The sequence below is a fragment of the Mauremys reevesii genome, linkage group 2, assembly GCF_016161935.1.
Source record: "Mauremys reevesii isolate NIE-2019 linkage group 2, ASM1616193v1, whole genome shotgun sequence".
NCBI lineage: Eukaryota > Metazoa > Chordata > Testudines > Geoemydidae > Mauremys > Mauremys reevesii.
This window is the reverse complement of record NC_052624.1, coordinates 215,436,215-215,455,283: the sequence shown is the minus strand read 5'-3', so window position 1 is coordinate 215,455,283 and position 19,069 is coordinate 215,436,215. Positions and strand designations below refer to the sequence as shown.

Sequence of the window (19,069 nt, the reverse complement as noted above, 5' to 3'; positions counted from 1 at the left end):
GGTTCAGCTAAAATTCTCATCCTCCTTAGGAGTAGCTGTGAAAAACAAGTGGTGCTGTTAGACACCGTGCACAAAATGTTCCAGAGCGAAGCCCTTCTTTCAAATGCCACTCGACAAGCCTTTGTGGATCGTTCTTTCCTCACCCTCTTGTTGCACTGCAGCTTGGATGCACTGAAAGATTTCTTTAGCAAGATTGTATTGGAAGCCATGGATACACTGAAGACCAGATTTACAAAGGTGAGCTTCATTTATTCTTTAAGGTTGGAACAAATCCTCTAAAATGCCAGTATTGTTCCGTGATGTTACAGATTATATTTTTCTTAACTATAAATACAACATTGAAATAAAGATAATTTTTTCCAATTTTGAGTACATTATAGAGCACAAATTAAAGTCACTGTGAGTCTTTGCATTGACTTGAATGTGTGTTGGATCTGGCCTGAACATGTTATTACTGTGAAGTTACTGTATATTAACTTATATGTTGCTTATGAAAAGAGAGAAAAAGTGTCATCTGTGTATATCCAGAGAGGCTTAAGGTCCTGTCAAAGACAAAATCCTGCCCTAACCTTAACTGGGGTGTGTGTGTCTGTCTATGAGATGTATTGTCTTACTGTACTCTTAAACTATATAAACTTGCACATTATCATGAAATGATGGTGATGGCTCCAAGTCTTATTTTGACTATTAGAAAAATGTTAGTACTTCCTGTGGTCAGTTTTATTTATATATATATTTATATAATTTTTATGTATATAAAAATATTATATATAATTTTTTTTTACAATTAAAAATCCTTACTGTTTTTATTTCAAAATACCAAAGTGCTGACCATCCTAGGGTGAAACTCCCATTGACTTCTTTGCAGACAGGATTTCACTTATGGCTCCTATTTTATATTATCATATCAAGGTCCTATTTTTAAAAATTAAATACATAAATACGAAGGCTCATTGCAATGCGAAAAAATAGAATTATTAGCCTGTATTTCTATGGGCCGCCTTCTCTCTGATATAAAAAGTTACAGATGCAGGTTATATTTAAGGCTTTTCTTTTTTTGCTGCAGTGGGATTGCCATAAAATCTAAAAGCTGTGGGTTTTTGAGCACTAATGATTAATGTCATAGACATATTGTCTGATAAATATTTTTAATAACGTTTGTACTTACATAATATATCTCAGCCAAAGATCCGAGTGCTTTACAAACCTTTAAGTAAGACTCCCAACACCCCTGTGAGGTAAGGAAGTACTGTTCTCCCCATTTTACAGATGAGGATGTGGGAACAGAGGTTGTGACTTGTCCAGGGTCATATGAGATATCTGTGGTACAAATGGAAATAGAACCTAGTTCTTCTGTTTCCTAATCTTCTATTTCTGCATTTATTTGTTCCTACACTCTTGTGTACTGGTACTGCATTTTTTCAAAACCTTAGAGCTATATTTTGGATAATAGTTGAATATTGCATGCACTCTATAAATATGTTTATAGAATCTTCAAAGAAATATTTAAGATGCACTCATTACATTTTAAATTTAAAATTGACATTTTATTTTATCATGAAAAGTAGTTAGTGGCTGGATGTTTATTTTTAACATTATACAGTGAGACTTCTGATATGGAATTTTAGTTTTAGAATATGGGAAAAAATAGTTTACTTTAGTTTCTACTGAGTAGCTTTTGGAGATCCATTGCAAGGACAAAAGCTAAGTGATCTTTTCCTCTGTACATGTTTTGTTTTTAGTCAAATGAATCTGCTTTTGGTACACAAATCACCAAGAAAATGGGATATTATAAGATTTTGGAAGTGATGTACTCCCGTCTCTCAAAAGAGGATATTTACTCCAAGGACTCTAGAATTAACCAGGCTTACCAGGGATCCACAAATGTAGAAGGAAATGAACTTACCAAGACACTAATAAAGTAAGGCTCTCATTGTTCCACAGACTTGTTTGCTACCGATTTGTCTTCGTGCCAGATATTTTTTATAAATATGCAGTTTAAAGCAAAAGTTCATCATATCCAAGGAAAAAATTAATTTGAAAACTGAGATTTGGTTTAAACCACAGTATAAGGTGTTGAATTGAATTTATGCCTGGATGTGAGGATGTCCAAATATAGAAACTGGAGTACTTTTCTGTCAGAGTAGGTACCACTTTTTTCATGGGTGTGTTTGTGATGGCTGGGGGTTTTGTTTGGTTTGTTTGTTAATGAAAGGTGTGAGACTCAGCATCTTTTAAAATGACTCAGCGGATTTCCCTTATTTTTTACTGTGGCTTATCACTGAGAGAGTCTAGCTCTTTTGTATAATTTTGCTAATCTCTTATATATAGCCAGCCTGGCCTGTTTGCACATAGTTTGATAGATAAGAGGCATGTGAAAGTCTCTGATATGGATTGAGAGCTTGTCTCTAAAATGTTCTCTGCCTGATTTCAACTTGTCAAAGTATTAGATCCCTAGCACTGCGGATCACTGTGGAAATACCAGCTAATGTTTGGCTTCAGTAGTGCTGCTGATTCAATTTTAATAAAATATTTCTATGAGAAGACTTAAAGGCAAATTAATATTTGAGATGATGCATTGAGATGGTGCATCAGTAGGCTGTGCTATGACATCGATGCAAAGCCTATGGAAGTCTTTCTGTTGATTTTTCATTGACGTGTGGATTGGACTCTATATGGCCTTCTGAAAAAGATTTTGACAATATTTTCTGGTCTGTTTTGTTTTAAGGTCATGCTATGATGCATTTACAGAAAACATGGCTGGTGAGAGTCAGCTGTTGGAAAAGAGGAGACAGTACCATTGTGCTGCATATAACTGTGCCATTGCTGTCATCAGTTGTGTCTTCACCGAAAGTAAATTCTACCAAGGTTTTCTCTTCACAGAAAAACCAGAAAAGGTGAGATTTAATGAGGAGGCTACTGTCATGTCAAAGGTCTGCAAGGTCCATACAGCATATTTTGGACATTAACTGAAAGTTTATACTTTTAACCCAAGAATTGAGCCTATATAATGCAATTGTTATGTAAGAAACTGAGAGAGGAAACAAGCAGGGAGGCCTCAACTGGAGTGTTGTGTCCAGTTCTGGGCACCCACATTTCGGGAAAGATGTGGACAAATTGGAGACAGTCCAGAGAAGAGCAACAAAAATGATTAAAGGTCTCGTAAACATGACCCATGAGGGAAGATTAAAAAAAAAAATGGGTTTGTTTAGTCTGGAGAAGAGAAGACTGAGGGAGGGGGCAGAATATCAGTTTTCTGGTACATAAAACGTTGTTACAAGGAGGAGGGTGAAAAATTTGTTCTTGTTAATCTCAAAGGTTCGGACAAGACGCAATGGGCTTAAATTGCAGCAAGTGAAGTTTAGGTTGGACATTAGGAAAAACTTCCCAACTGTCATGATAGTTAAGCACTGGAACGAATTGTCTAGGGATGATGTGGAATCTCCATCACTGGAGGTTTTTAAGAGCAGGTTAGACAAACACCTGTCTAGTCTAGATAATACTTAGTCCTGCCTTGAGTGCAGGGGATTGGACTAGAAGATCTCTTGAGGTCCCCTCCAGTCCTATGATTCTATGTAGATGGCTTCCTTTGATCCTGCATGGCAATTGAATCACTGATGGAGGTTTTGCATATGATTGAGGTGGGGGTCCAGTAACAATATTCATCTTCTCTACTCTATCTCAATCACTATTTTTAGTTATGGAAAGTGCTTAATATTACAAAAGCCCTCCAACCTTTTGAAATATTCTTGAATAAAATAATGTTACAGGGCTTTGTTTACTCTTTTAAAGTAGCTAGTCGCTTAACTTGTTCTTAGATGTCTGCATAATGGTAATTTCTCATAAATTAGTGTAATGGAATGGACTGTCCCTTATTTTGTATGGTAATTTGAAATAGACTGTTGTCTTTTGAATAAAATATTGCTAGGCCCCCAGCTATTGTTTACACTATGTTAATTTTTAAATTTCCAAATATGCTTTGTTTCACAGAACTTGTTTATTTTTGAAAACTTGCTAGATCTGAAGCACCAGTATTCGTTTCCTGTTGAAGTTGAGGTAAGTTCTGTGCTTTATTGTAATACAGTGAAAATGGCCATTGCTTTTAATACTACATAATGTGTGTGTGTGTGTGAGACATAATTATACATAGAAAGAAATGATACTGTTTGAAACCATGACAAATACCAGTGGAGACCTCTGACCCTTTAGAATGTTACTGAGATAGTAAAATCCCCGTGCCTCTGGAAAATCCCAAGTCCAAGGAATGAAAAGCACAACTCGGATGTACACATTTAATGTGTTTTGGCAGATTTATTCCAAAGATAAATCATTTCTAGTGTCATTAGTTCAGCTGATATGATATATTCTGTAATACTGATTATTAGCATTTATAAGTTGGAACTCCTGTTCATTTTAAATAGCTTGAATTCTTTTCCCCCCGCATTGGTTAAAAAGCTATGTTATAAATAAAAATTCTATTGAGTTTGCTAGGTAATAAATATAATTCTCTATATAATCTTTTTGTAAAAGATACTCAAAATAGAACTCTTACTTTTATTAGCTAGTTATTTTTTGAAAAGCAAATTTAACTAATTTCAAAGCTCATATTTTTGTTGGTGTTCTAGGTGCCTATGGAAAGGAAGAAAAGGTATATTACTATTAGGGAGGAAGCCAGGGATGCAGTAAATAGGGACTCAGGTATGACATACATTTATAATGATTAAAATTTTCTATCTTTTTTCCCCCCTTAAATGTACAATTCACCATTGCATTGCACTTATATAGAATGTGCTGATTTTAGTAGAGATGCATCTAGAAAAGCTGATTATCATGTCTAAATTGCAGCTGATCCTACAGGTGGCAGTGCCTGTGCATCTTCTGACTGCAAGAGGCCCTGAAGCTGTTTTTTTTCAGTAATTAGAATGGGACCGTATAAAGTATGATTTCCTTCCTCTTTCTCAACAGCCCCAAGAAAACAGATAACTGTATAAGAATTGTTAACTGAGACTGAATTTTTGCATTTTAACATGTTTACTAAATGGTTTCAGAACATTTTCTCACTCAGTATGTTTCATTTTTCTGGGGAAGTGATCTATTCCATGCCTTTCTAATACTGAAGTGCAAGAAACTGCGAATTGCTAACAGATATAAATGTGTAGAAAATTTGTTACGTCTGTGGAGGAATTATACAAAGAAAGAGACCAATTCATCATATTTATTAACAGGCCTGTGCCTTACAGTGAAACCTGGACAAGTGACCACCTTTATAAAAGTGCCACTGATGTGCTCACTACTGTTCCAGATGCAATTAAAAACAGACACTGTACTTGGTCTAGCTTTCATTAGAATATCTCCTTGGTTAAGCAACCAAATTTTGTTATTTTTCTTGAGTAGTCACTGAAGACAGCTTTCACTCTAATTAGTGTTATGATTAACAATACATTATTTTTCTTGTTTAGATGAGCCTCAGTATTTGCCTTCTGCATCTTATATGGTAGACAGCAGTCTGAGTGAGGAAATGAGCCAATTTGATTTCTCAACTGGAGTCCAAAGTTTTTCTTATAACTCACAAGACCCTACAGCTACCAGTATACACTTCAGGAGAAAGGTGATTAGAGAGGTATACTGTGTGGAGGAACAAGTGTGTCACTATTCTAAAACTCTCAGTAAACTTGTACATGAAACTTGCTCTTTTAGTTAATGTATACGTTGTGCTGGGAAAGGTGAAAGGTTCAATGGGAGTAAATATTGGATACAGTTGTCTGTCTATAGGTAAGTCTGTCTTTAATGGGAAGCTTGAGGCATCAGAGCAAGTGTTTTTTGCCATCAATCTGGGTCCTTCTACTCTGTTTTTGAATTTATTTAATCTTCCTTTAATGTGAAGGTGGAGACTTGCTCACGAAGGCAGAGGCCTTAGATTGTTGATATATTGTCTTGGTGTACTCTTAAACGATATAAACTTGCACATTAACATGAAATGATGGTGATGGCTCCAAGTCTTATTTTGACTATTAGAAAAATGTTAGTACTTCCAGTGGTCAGTAATATATATATTTTTCTACAATTAAAAATCCTTACTGTTTTTAAAAAAAACTTTAAAAAAAAAGTCGAGGGAAAAGAGTGATGCAAACGAACTTTTTACATTTTGAAAACTAGCCTGTAAACTTACAAAATGTCAGATAAGAATATATCATTAGTTGTTATTCAGTTGTGAAGTAGGCGGTAGAAGAAGGAAAAGGGTTAAAATGCTATCAGAATGAGACAGAAGAGCATCAGCCCCTCTGCTGGAGCACAGTGTTGAGAAGAGAAATATACAATTGGATTATTGTCTGAGAAGAATATTCTGACAACTGGGAAAAGGTGTCAGAGAAGCACTGATAAGTGTGACATAGGAGATACGTTATTTGAATGTATTGATGTTAAAATGAAGATTTTGGACATACTGGCTAATAAAGATTGGTTCCTTAATCCATGAGTGTTGGTAGGCCTGGCCTTCAAAGAACAAATCCGTTGTCTAAAAAAAAAAAATCAATATAGGTTAGCCTGTTAGTACTACGTATGTTGCTTTGCAAGAGACCAGAGTTCAGATTGTGAAGAGGTGGGTTATTCAGCTTCTGGAATAGAAGGGGAGCCTCTTCCCTTACAGTAGGATGCCCCATTTGCTGAAGAGATGCAGCACGAGAGGCCTTGTTTAGCCTTTTGAGTCACAGGAAAGTAGGATAGAGGGAAGTTGTACAGATCAAACTTAGACCTTTATGGAGCCTGTGAGGTATTCCTTGGGCTCCCTTATAGACAGACACACACATTGGCAGTACAGTATTTTTTGCCATCAATCTGAGTCCTTCTACTCTGTTTTAGAGTTTATTTAATCTTCCTTTAATTTGAAGGTGGAGACTTGCTCACAAAGGCAGAGGCCTTGCTTTGTTGAAGGGGAACTGTAGTACAGGGTTTCTAAATCACTGAATCTAATTACAAAGAAAAATCCATTACTAAAATATTTTTTAGAAGTATCTTAAATATAATATAGGTTACAGGGCCACTGTCTTCTGTACTTTTCTGAATTTGGTTAGATTTAAAGTGGTTTTATAACTTACATCTGTGCCTGAGTTCCCCTGACATTTTCTGTTTACTAGTCACAGATTCCTATTTCCCACCTCCTGCTTTCCTTTACGATGTGAAAGATCCACAGAAACAACACACAAAAATGAATGAATGATTATGTAGGGAAAACCCTGAAACCGGCCAGTTGGTATAGAATGTACACAATAAACTGAACAAAAGAGAGAGAGCAGTATTATTTTTAATCTACTCTTGTGCTTATATAGTGTCTTATGTATTGCTTGCGGCAGTATGTTCCTATATAAGCCTGACTTGAAGTTGACAGTGGCCCTTTAACACTTTAGCCTTGGTCTACACTGTGAGTTTAGGTCGAATTTAGTAGCGTTAGATCGATTTTACCCTGCACCCTTCCACACGACGAAGCCATTTCTGTCGACTTAAAGAGCTGTTAAAATCGATTACAGTACTCCTACCCGACGAGGGGATTAGCACTGAAATCGACCTTGATGGATGCAATTCAACAGTATTGGCCTCCAGGAGCCATCCCAGAGTGCTCCATTGTGACCACTCTGGACAGCACTCTTAACTCTGATGCATTGGCCAGGTAGACAGGAAAAGCCCCGTGAACTTTTGAATTTCATTTCCTGTTTGCCCAGCATGCAGAGCTCATCAGCACAGGTGACCATGGAGTCCTAGAATCACAAAAGAGCTCCAGCATGGACTGAACGGGAGGTACTGGATCTGATCGCTGTATGGGGAGACGAATCTGTGCTATCAGAACTCTGTTCTAAAAGACGGAATGCTGGGCTATTTGTAAAAATCTCAAAGGGCATGAAGGACAGAGGCCATAACAGGGACCCGCAGCAGTGCCGCATGAAACTTAAGGAGCTGAGGCAAGCCTACCAAAAATCCCAAACGGCCACTACGGGGCAGAGCCCCAGACATGTCGCTTCTGTGATGAGCTGCATGCCATTCTAGGTGGTGCCCCTACAACAACCCCGCCAGTGTGCTTTGACTCCGTTAATGGACTCTCATGCAACAGGAATGCAGATTTAGGGAATGAGGAAGAGGAGGAGGAGAATGTTAGCACACAGCAAGGAAACGGAGAAAACATTTTTCCTGACAGCCAGGAACTGTTTATCACCCTGGAGCCAGTACCCTCCCAACCCACCCAAGGCGGGCTCACGGACCTTGAAGGCAGTGAAGGCACCTCTGGTGAGTGTACCTTTGTAAATATTGTGCATGGTTTAAAAGCAAGCATGTTTAATGATTAATTTGCCCTGAAGAGTTGGGATGCATTTGTGGCCAGTACAGCTACTGGAAAAGTCTGTTAACATGTATCGGGATGGAGCGGAAATCCTCCAGGGACATCTCAGTGAAGTTCTCCTGAGTGTACTCCCAAAGCCTTTGCAAAAGGTTTCTGGGGAGGGCAGCCTTATTCCGTCCTCCATTACCACGCCAAGCCAGTAGCACGTAGTCTGGAATCATTGCATAACAAAGCATGGCAGTGTGTGTTCCCGGTGTTTGCTGGCATTCAAGCAACTTCCGTTCTTTATCTCTCTGTGTTATACTCAGGAGAGTGATATCATTCATGGTCACCTGGGTTGAAATAGGGGAATTTTATTAAGGGGACATTCAGAGGTGGCTGTTTCTGCTGGGTTGTTTGCCTGTGGCTGAACAGAAATTGTCCCTGCTGTGCGCTACGCAGTGCGGGGAGGGGTGAAGCGATCATCCCAGAGAATAGGGTGGGGTAAAGGGCTTTAGTTGGGTTTGTGCTGCATGTTAACCTGAAAACCGTAGCCCCTCCTTTTAAATGGCCAACCCAATGGGTGCTTGGTATGGGACATGAGGGCGCTGCTGTTTGAAACCATTCCCACATGTTATGAAGGTTAAAGAAGTCAAAAGACTGTGGCTTACCATGGCTGCCTGCAAGCCAAATTATGTTGCCCGCCGGCCCTGCATGTCTGATCTCTCACACCAAACTGGCAGGCCCTCAATATAAGAGTCAAAATGCGACCTTGTAAAGAAAATACAGATGCTATGTAATGTTAAGAGCTTGGCTCACCATGGAAGAGTGTACCCATTGTTCTCTAAAATGTCTTTTTAAATACTACTGTCCCTTTTTTTTTCCTCCTGCAGCTGCAAATGTTTCAACGCTCGCTGTATCGTCTCCATCCCAGAAGCTAGTGAAAATTAGAAAGTGAAAAAAATGTACTCGCGATTACATATTCTTTGAGCTCATGCAGTCCTCCCACACTGAAAGAGCCCAGCAGAATGCATGGACGCAGACAATGTCAGAGTGCAGGAAAGCACAAAATGAGCGAGAGGACAGGAGGCACCAGCGTGATGAAAGGAGGCAGGAAGCAATGCTCAGGCTACTCAAGGATCAAACACATATTCTCCGGTGTATTGTTGAGCAGGACAGGCAGCAGGAGGAACACAGACCACCACTGCAGCCCCTGTGTGACCAACCACCCTCCTCCCGAAGTTCCATAGCCTCCTCACCCAGACACCCAAGAACGCGGTGAGGGGACCTCCGGCCACCCAACCACTCCACCTCAGAGGACTGCCCAAGCAACAGAAAGCTGACATTCAAGAAGTTTTGAAGTGCAGTGTGGCCTTGTTCTCCCCTCCTCCACCACCCCACCTGTTGCTTCCCTCCTCCCCATCCCTCCAGGCTACCTTGGCAGTTATCCCCCCATTTGTGTGACAAAGTAATAAAGAATGCATGGATTTTGAACAACAATGATTTTATTGCCTCTGCAAGCGGTGATCAAAGGGGGGGAGGGGAAGGCAGTTTATTTACAGGGAAGTAGAGAGAACCAAGGGGGCAGGTTTTTATCAAGGAGAAACAAACAGAACTTTCACACCATCGCCCCCTGACCAGTCATGAAACTGGTTTTCAAAGCTTCTCTGATGCGCACCACGCACTGCTGTGCTCTTCTAATTGCCCTGGTTTCTGGCTGCGTGTAATCACTGGCCAGGCGATTTGCCTCAAACCTCCCACCCCTCCATAAACATCTCCCCCTTACTTTCTCAGATATTGTGGAGCACACAGCAAGCACTAATAACGATGGGAATATTGGTTTCGCTGAGGTCTAACCGAGTCAGTAAACTGCATCAGCACACTTCTAAATGTCCAAAGGCACATTCTACCACCATTCTGCACTTGCTCAGCCTATGGTTGAACAGCTCCTGACTACTGTCCAGGCTGCCTGTGTACGGCTTCACAAGCCATGACATTAAGGAGTAGGCTGGGTCCCCAAGGATAACTATAGGCATTTCAACATCCCCAACGGTTATTTTCTGGTCTGGAAAGCAAGTCCCTTGCTCCAGCCATTGACACAGACCAGAGTTCCTAAAGATGCGAGCGTCATGTACCTTTCCCGGCCATCCCACATTGATGTTGATGAAATGTCCCTGGTGATCCACCAGCGCTTGCAGCACCACTGAAAAGTACCCCTTTTGGTTTATGGCTGTTTGCCTCTCTGGTTCTTTAGTAGGCTTGCCTGATATTCCAGGCAGGACTGAATCTTCATTAGACAAAACTTGAAGAAGAGAATGACCTGGGGAGTCATTCCCATGTCTGCCCAAGGCCAGCCAGGAGCACCTAGGTCTGCCTAGGCACTCCCGGCTGACCTCACTGAAGCTGGCCAGGAGCAACCAGGAGACAGCAGCAGATGGTACAGTATGACTGGTAACAGTCTTTGCCAACTTCCAACGGCAAGGAGCTGCTACTATGTAGCACTGCAGTACCGTGTCTGTCAGCAGTACCCAGGAGATGTACGGTGACAGTGAGCTGACCGGGCTCCATGCTTGCCGTGGTATGTTGTCTGTGTGGGTAACCCAGGAAAAAAGGCAAGAAACGATTTTTTGCCGTTGCTTTCATGTGGGGGCGGCGGGGGGGGCGGTGCTGAGGACATGTACCCAGAACCACGACAATGTTTTTGCCCCATCAGGCATTGGGAGCACAACCCAGAATTCCACTGGGGGGTGGAGACTGCAGGAACTGTGGGATAGCTACCCACAGTGCAACTCTCCGAAAGTCAACGCTAGCCTCGGTACTGTGGATGCACACCGCCAACTTAATGCGCTTAGTGGGGACACACACAAACGACAGTATCAAATTGTTTTCTAAAAAATCGACTTCTATTAAATCTAACTAATTTCGTAGTGTAGACATACCCTTAGGCAAGAGGTTGCCATATTGAAAGTAAGATTGAAAGAATCATCTTCACCGTTTTAAAAACATTGGTCATCCAGGTATCATAGGTGTTTAAAGCAAGATCTATCAAAATAATTATAATGTTATCTAATATCAGATAACTACCTCTTTTCATATTTTATAGTGAGGAGGATATTTTAACAGTTGACTTAAATTAACCAAAATTTTATTGTAATTATAGAACTTGCCATAAGCAATTTCAAAGAATTCTGATTTCCACTTCTTTGTAATGGTGAAGCCAAATTTTTATTTGTTCTTTACTGTCAAATGAGGTCTCTTCTGGGAAGTATAATGGCTATGGTGGCCCTCACTGGAAAACAGCCTCTGAATTCATCAGAGATTAATTACTTTACAAATAGTTTGACTGGGAGTAAAATTTAGGGAAAATGCATGAAGTCTTGAGGAAGGTGTATGGTGGTGGCACTCTCAGCTGTGAAGTGGTATTACAGCTTCTGTGGAGGCCAATTAATTTTTACATCTCAGATTGTTGCCGCCATACTCCTTTTACATATCTGAGTCAGAGTGACATGCAGCTGGCACCCTTAGATACAGAGATTTGGAGATGTGCAAAATTAGTTCCTATGTTTGGGGAGGAGATTTTGGTTTGAATAACATATTTGACCTATTGCTTGTTTAAATATTGTTGAATACAATTTCATTGTTGTAATACAGTTTGTATAGACTTGACCAGAAACCCAGCATAACAAATGGTATAATTATGGCTTTTAAAAAACGGTGAATAGAGCCCCTCGTAATTAACTGGCTTTCCTTATTTTGACAGGAACCCACAGAATACATGGATCCAGATGATCTGATGGAACTGGAGATGGATGAGCTCAATCAGCATGAATGTATGGGCTCTATGACGACCCTGATTAAACATATGCAGAGAAATCAGATTACACCCAAAGTAGATGAGGTCAGTATTGGTTCCTGGTTTAGCACCTCTCTAGTTTAAGAGGATAGGTAAGCACTGGAATAGGTTGCTGATTGAAATTGTGGAATCCCTATCATGGGAAGTTTTTAACAACAGATTAGACCAATATCTGTCAGGGATGGTCTAGGTGCACTTGGCCGTGACTCGACGCAGGGGGATGGACTAGATAACCTCCCATATTTCTATGACTTTTTAAACTCAAGAAAGGGGGTTATAATGGAAATCTTGTTTTGTAACCTTTGTTGCTATCAGTCCCTAGTGTAATAGAATAAAACCTGTGGTAATCTTGACTTATATGCATTTCAAGTGACCTATTTAATTTTGATTTCAGGGAATAGTTCCACGAGACCTTCCTCCATGGATGAAGTTTATACATGGCAAATTGGGGAATCCATCTGTGCCACTAAATATTCGCCTATTCTTAGCAAAACTTGTTGTTAATACTGAGGAAGTGAGTGATTTTTTTTTTTTAATTGTAGCATGTTCTGTCACTCTAGTAAAATATTATCATAAATTGATTACAGCTTCAGCTGTGTAACACTTTCAGAACAAAATCCCACACCTAAACCTTTCCTGAATTCCTGAATTCAGCTTTGGTTACTTGACCCATAAGGGAGGGCGTTCCTGGCTTATGCTTCAGGTGAAAACCATGTGGTATTAGTTGGTTCAAATGAGTTTTAGCAACTCCTGTGAATCAAAACTCCAGACTTTCGTACAGCTCTAATTGCAACAGAATATAAAGCTGTATAGTCACTGATTGAGGTCTGTAGTGACTCTATGGAAATGTTCTTTCTTCCTCTGTTTCAGGTGTAAAATGTTTTCATCCTACTTCAGCCACTCTCTTTAAAACAATGTATTATTGACCAAATGAATCATGCCGTCCGATTACATTGTATATCAGATCCTAAATGAAATTGCTGCAATTCAGTGAATTATCAGTCAGTACTGTTTTCAAAATAGCTTAGTACTAATCTGGTGACAGAGTAGCAGCTTTTAACATTAAAAGCTAAATGAGAAGTGTGTGTGCACCCGTGTGCGTGCACTCGCTTGCTTGTTCATTCTGGATGGGTGAGTTACTATTCTGACTTCCAGGGCTGGCTCGAGGGTTTTTGCCACCCCAAGCAGTGAGGGGGGGAGAAAAAATAAAAAGCCGCGATCGGCGGCAGCTCCACCACACTGCTTTCTTCTTCAGCAGCACTTCGGTGGCCAGGCCTTCCCTCCGAGAGGGACCGAAGGACCTGCCGCCACCGCCGCCTCTTCCCCTTGGCCGCCCCAAGCACCTGCTTGCTGAGCTGGTGCCTGGAGCCGGCCCTGCTGACTTCCATGGGTCAGACTTAGTGTATGGAAAGCTGGTAGATGGGCTCCAGTAGAAGAAATCATGTGCTTTGCCAGTAATAGCGAACTTGACTTTTGGGGGCTTGCACACAGAAATACGAACAGGGTATGTAACTAATTTATCAATGGGGAAATTTTCTTTAGGAGCTTTTGAAATTACTATCATGAGGGCTTCGTACAGTGTTAGGCAAAAACTTTACAGAGAAGGCTGTTTCTAAATGTCTGACTGCTAGAAGTTGGATCTGGACAACGGGATGGATCACTTGATAATTGTCCTGTTCATTCTCTCTGAAGCATTGAGTACTGGCCACAGTTAGAAGACAGAATGATGGGCCAGATGAACTATTGTTCTGACCTAGTATGGCCATTTTTATGTTCTTATGTAAAAAATAACTATTCCTGTAAGAATGTGATGCATAAATGCTTTTTGCATAGTAGGTTTGTATAGATGACTGTTCTTTATTTCTCCTAGGTTTTCCGACCTTATGCAAGACAATGGCTTGGTCCTTTACTGCAGCTTGTTGTTTCTAGGGATAATGGAGGAGAAGGAATTCATTACATGGTGGTGGAGATAGTAGTTACTCTGCTTTCCTGGACTACTGTAGCGGCTCCCAAAGTAAGGAAATCTGGAACACGTTTAATTACAGTAGACTTCACTTGCAACCCATGGGTTGTCAGTAAAAAGTTGCTATTATCCATCATTTGCAAATAAGCAGAAGCAGGTTTTTGGGGCAGTAGCCAGGGAAGGAAGAGCTGGGACATGCCTTCCGTGGCTGTAGCCTTGCAACCTGCTTGTGTGCAGGGCAGCAGTGAGAAAGAGGCTTTTCTCCCCGATGGTGGGGTTTTCTGTGGGGAGCAGTGGTGCTGGAGGCCCATAGGGCTGCACTGCACCTCTTTCTCTATTATCTGGGAATCAGGATTCAGCATGTCCTAGCGCTTTCTTCTCTGCATGAAACCCTGCAGTGGGGAGCAGCCTGAGGAGCACAGGGAGAGATACTGTGAAGCTCCAGGTTGCAGGTTTCAGTCTCCTCTCTGTTTCCAGCCTGCAGTCCCTTACCTCCTGTATGAACAGGCAGGTTTCTGGTGCTGCAGCCCCAGAAGGAAGCCCTAGAATGGGTTGAGCACTGGCCAGAGGCAGGTTTGCAGGTCTGCAGCAAGGCAAGGCACATCCCTGCACTTTTTCCCCTGGTTACAGCCCCACAAAGCTGCCTGCAGGTGGTGCCTCTTCCAAAAAATGTTGTTTAATAAACAGCATGCCATTGCCAATATCTGAATCCCCTCTGGACTCTCTCCATTTCATCCACATCTTTCTCAAAACGTTGTCATCCAGAACTGGACACAATACTCGAGTTGAGGCCTAATCAGCACGGAGTAGAGTAAAAGAATTAACTTCTTGTGTCTTGCTTGCAACACTCCTGCTAATACATCCCAGAATGATGTTTGCTTTTTTTGCAACAGTTGTTTTTGCAACTTTTTTTGTTACACCATTGATTCTTATTTAGCTTGTGATCCACTATGACCCCCAGATCCTATTTCACGGTACTCCTCCTTAAGCAGTCATTTCTCATTTTATATATGTGCAACTCAGGGGTGAAAGTAACTTAAAGGACTTACCGGTATGCCGGAGTCCTGGGTGACGCGTGACCTCATCCGGAAGAGGCGGGGCCTTTCAAGATTTAAAGGCCCTGGGACTCCAGCTGTGGCTAGGAGCTCCAGGGCCTTTAAATCACCCCGGGGTTCAGGGGCGAATTAAATCATTTTGAATTTTAAACCTATCCTTCAAACCTCTTGCAACCCCTCTCAGCTTGGTATCATCTGCAAAGTTTATATGTATACGCTCTATGCCATTATCTAAATCATTAATGAAGATATTGAACAGAACCGCACCCTGCAGGACCCCAATTGATATGCCCTTCCAACTTTACTGTGAACCATTGATAACTACTCTCTGGGAACGGTTTTCCAATCGATTTTATGCACCCACCTTATAGTAGCTCAATCTAGGTTGTATTTTCCTAGTTTTTTTTATGAGAAGGTCATGCGAGACAGTATCAAAAGCCTTACTAAAGTTAAGATATACCACATCTACTGCTTCCTCTCTATCCACAAGGCTTGCTACCCTTTCAAAAAAGGCTATTTGGTTGGTTTGATGTGATGTGTTCTTGTCAAATCCATGCTGACAGTTACTTATCACCTTACTATCTTCTAGGTGTTTTCAAATTAATTGCATAATTATTTGCTCCATATCTTTCTGGATTCTGAAGTTAAGATGACTGGTCTGTAATTCCCCAGGTTGTCCTTATTCCCCTTTTTATAGATTGGCACTATATTTGTCCTTTCCCCCAGTCCTCTGGAATCTCTCCCATCTTCCATGACTTTTCAAAGATAATTGCTAGTGGCTCAGATATCTCCTCTGTCAGCTCCTTGTGTATTCTAGGATTTATTTAATCAGGCCCTGGTGGAGAAGACATCTAGCTTGTCTGAGTAATTGTTAACTTGTTCTTTCCCTGTTTTAATGGGATGATGTACTTGATTATTTTATTGATCTTTCCTCAGTGCTGCTTTAATCATTAACCACTGTAAATAACTAGATCAGTTTAATAAGAAGCAAGTTTAGTTCATTAATTAAATCAGTCTCTCTGGCAACACTGTAAGTAACTTTTTGAGCATGGGATCCTCCAGGTTCTTTCTTATTGGTCCACTAATGGACACCTTAAGTTGTGGAATGCACAAGTCCACAACCTACCTTAGAAATGTATTAATGGACTCAAAAATCTACACTCTGTCATGTTGTCTTGTAATACTTAGACTGATGGTAAAAGTTAGGGCTACTTTCATAGTTCTTTGCCCAAAAGAATTATCAGTACTGGTATAACTTACTAGTGCCTTTTGGACACTCAGTTTGCTAATTGTAATAAGATGCCAGGATAGTTACTCTGTGACACTCTGAAGCCTAGAACTTTTTTTGAGTCAGTGGAAACAGTCACTAGCATGGTTTAGAGCACTTTTTATTCAGAATATCACCACATTCAGTCATCACTGGGATTTGTGGGTCTGTTACACTGAGAATTTAAAAATTGGATGGTATCTTTTTCCATGCCAAGAGTCCTAGACCATTGTGATATCATACATCACCACCATTACTCTACAGATAATTTGCATGGAACAGTTTCGTTGGTTGTATGAGGGATACTGCACATATAGTGGATTAGTTGCCCCAGCTGCTATAGTTCAAAGTATGGACTTTCACCTGTTTTCATAACAAGATGGCAGCGCTCGCCTACATAAAGCTACCAAAGTTCTGGTGAATTCCGAGCTTGACCTCCCTACAAACTTACATTACTGAACATGACTTATCCTTGTGTACACTGATTGCAAACTCATAGTCAACATTGTGTTAGCTAACTTGAGAATTCACAGTCCTATTTTAAACATTAAACCAGTGGAGAATGAAAAAGTTCTGTGCATTCAGATTAAGAACAAAAATATTGTTTTATACAGAATTACCATATTGCTTTTTGTTCTCTTTCATGTTAGGGGAATATTAAAGATGAGATACTGGCAAACAGATTACTTGAATTCTTGATGAAGAATGTATTTCACCAGAAAAGAGCAGTGTTCAGACACAACTTGGAAATTATAAAGACAGTTGTGGAGTGCTGGAAGGATTGTCTCTCCATACCATACAGGTAGTATTTCTCAGTATAAAAAGAATGTAGGGAAAATGTGACCTGAGCTCTGCAGAGTGGAAAGGTTTAGCCCAGTGGTTTTCAAACTGTAGCACAAACAACTTGCAGATGGTCTGAAGATCTGGTCCTTTCACAGGCAGCAGTGAGGCATCTGTAAGTCTTCAAGTGGTAATGCTTCTGGCTAACAGTAGCTCAATCCAGGATTGCACATGGATTTTAGTGGCTTTTTGACCAACTAACCATTTTTTAAAAACAAATCGTATTGCTCTAGCCAGCTGCACTCTCTCTCTCTCTCTCTCTTTGTGATAAATTTCACCTGCATTTCTGTCAGTTGTCGACACCAAAATTGCAGAGGCAGCAACATATGCAACTCATGCTGCAAGAATCCTAGATAGATAAGAATTACAATGGGCCGTATGCAATGAGAGAGCAGAAGGCAGGAGAAACTACCGAGAGGATTTTTGTCTGTTTTTGCACCACTGAATTAGCAGCTGGTGTTTAGTCATTGAGGGTAGAACACAGAAATCAAAGGATGAAAGGTTTTTTTGGGAGGCGGGGGGTGTAAATAATTTCTGGGAATCTGCAAACATTTTATACTATGTGCATGCCCAATAAAGTATTGTTCATGTAGCCACAGTCACTTTCACCAGATTTGTACTGTCTTTAGCATGTACTCTGTCACATGCTCCTTTTTTTTACATTCTTGTGCTGCAGGTTAATATTCGAACAATTTTCTGGTGGAGATCCTAATACAAAGGACAACTCAGTGGGAATTCAGTTGTTAGGTATTGTTCTTGCTAACAACTTGTCTCCCTATGACCCAAAGTGTGAAATAGACAGCCTGAGGTGAGAAGCATGTCTATTCAGAGAGTTAATTTTTTATTATAAACCTTACAATAAGTTGACCAAGAAGGATGTTGGCCGCATGGAGGGTGGGATTTGGAATGCTCACCTTTTGGATCTTCTTGACTCTTTCTGGCCCCACCACTACCCTTAAACTCCTATGTTAACTCTGAAGCTGTTCCTTACTTTAGGAAGTGAACTGGCTGGGGTGTAGCTATATCTGCACTGGGCCCTATTGTGACCACTGCTTTTACAGTTGTTGAGTTCTTTGGCACACAGTGGAGTCAAGAGTAGCAAAACAGGTATTTGTGGCACTCCAGATCCCACTGTACCCAAAAATTCAAAGGAGAAGTGTTGTGATGCTCTGAAACATTCATGACTATGGGGTGTTAGTGTAATAGCGCCACAAAGACTGCAATTAAGAGGATGAATGTGAATGCATGAAATGGAAAGGGGCAAAGAATATTTTTAGAGTTTCTTAGATGTCTGATTTTAATGGAAAATCAAATACTAGGGTGAATGGATCACAACTGATTTCCTTTGTATGCTAGGTACTTTCAGGCTTTGGCCAATAACATGTCCTTAATAAGGTATAAGGAAGTTTATGCAGCTGCAGCAGAAGTGCTGGGACTTATTCTTCGATACATGGCTGAGAAGGAAAATGTGAGTGTGTTACAATAATGATAAAAGACACAATGTATTAAAGACTGTTTTATCTATAAGTCTAAACTGAATACCCAGTTCCAGCTTCAGAATGAGAGAATATTAAATTTAATGAGGCCTCCCCAGAAGTTAGGCAGTAGCAGAAGATGCTATCACATGAGGATCAGAATTCAAGACTAGATCAGTACAGGCTGGGCATACTTTGCCTCATTTCTTATGAACCTTTTGTCTTGACCGTGACAGTGAATGAATCTGGGGGATTGACACAATAGAAAGAAATTTTTCAAATATGAAGGAAGGTGAATAAATGTTCAAGTA

At 40.5% G+C, this 19,069-nt stretch overlaps 1 protein-coding gene across 8 annotated transcripts in view; it reads left to right on the top strand.

Moving 5' to 3' along the window:
* The window catches only part of PRKDC (protein kinase, DNA-activated, catalytic subunit), a 167,138-nt gene that overhangs the window by 80,209 nt on the left and 67,860 nt on the right, over positions 1–19,069 (top strand). For 6 of the 8 annotated variants that reach the window (XR_005595057.1, XM_039527362.1, XM_039527361.1 and 3 more), the window contains 12 exons: positions 30–237; positions 1,743–1,921; positions 2,729–2,897; positions 3,991–4,056; positions 4,626–4,698; positions 5,460–5,620; positions 12,066–12,203; positions 12,553–12,672; positions 14,029–14,172; positions 17,094–17,245; positions 17,960–18,091; positions 18,640–18,751. Coding sequence is in view for 7 of the 8 variants with exons in the window: in XM_039527362.1 (XP_039383296.1) it covers positions 30–237; positions 1,743–1,921; positions 2,729–2,897; positions 3,991–4,056; positions 4,626–4,698; positions 5,460–5,620; positions 12,066–12,203; positions 12,553–12,672; positions 14,029–14,172; positions 17,094–17,245; positions 17,960–18,091; positions 18,640–18,751 (1,654 nt within the window). In the remaining variant the exon portion in view is untranslated. The remainder of the gene's footprint in view (positions 1–29; positions 238–1,742; positions 1,922–2,728; positions 2,898–3,990; positions 4,057–4,625; positions 4,699–5,459; positions 5,621–12,065; positions 12,204–12,552; positions 12,673–14,028; positions 14,173–17,093; positions 17,246–17,959; positions 18,092–18,639; positions 18,752–19,069) is intronic. The other 2 variants (XM_039527357.1, XM_039527360.1) reach the window with 1 other exon arrangement.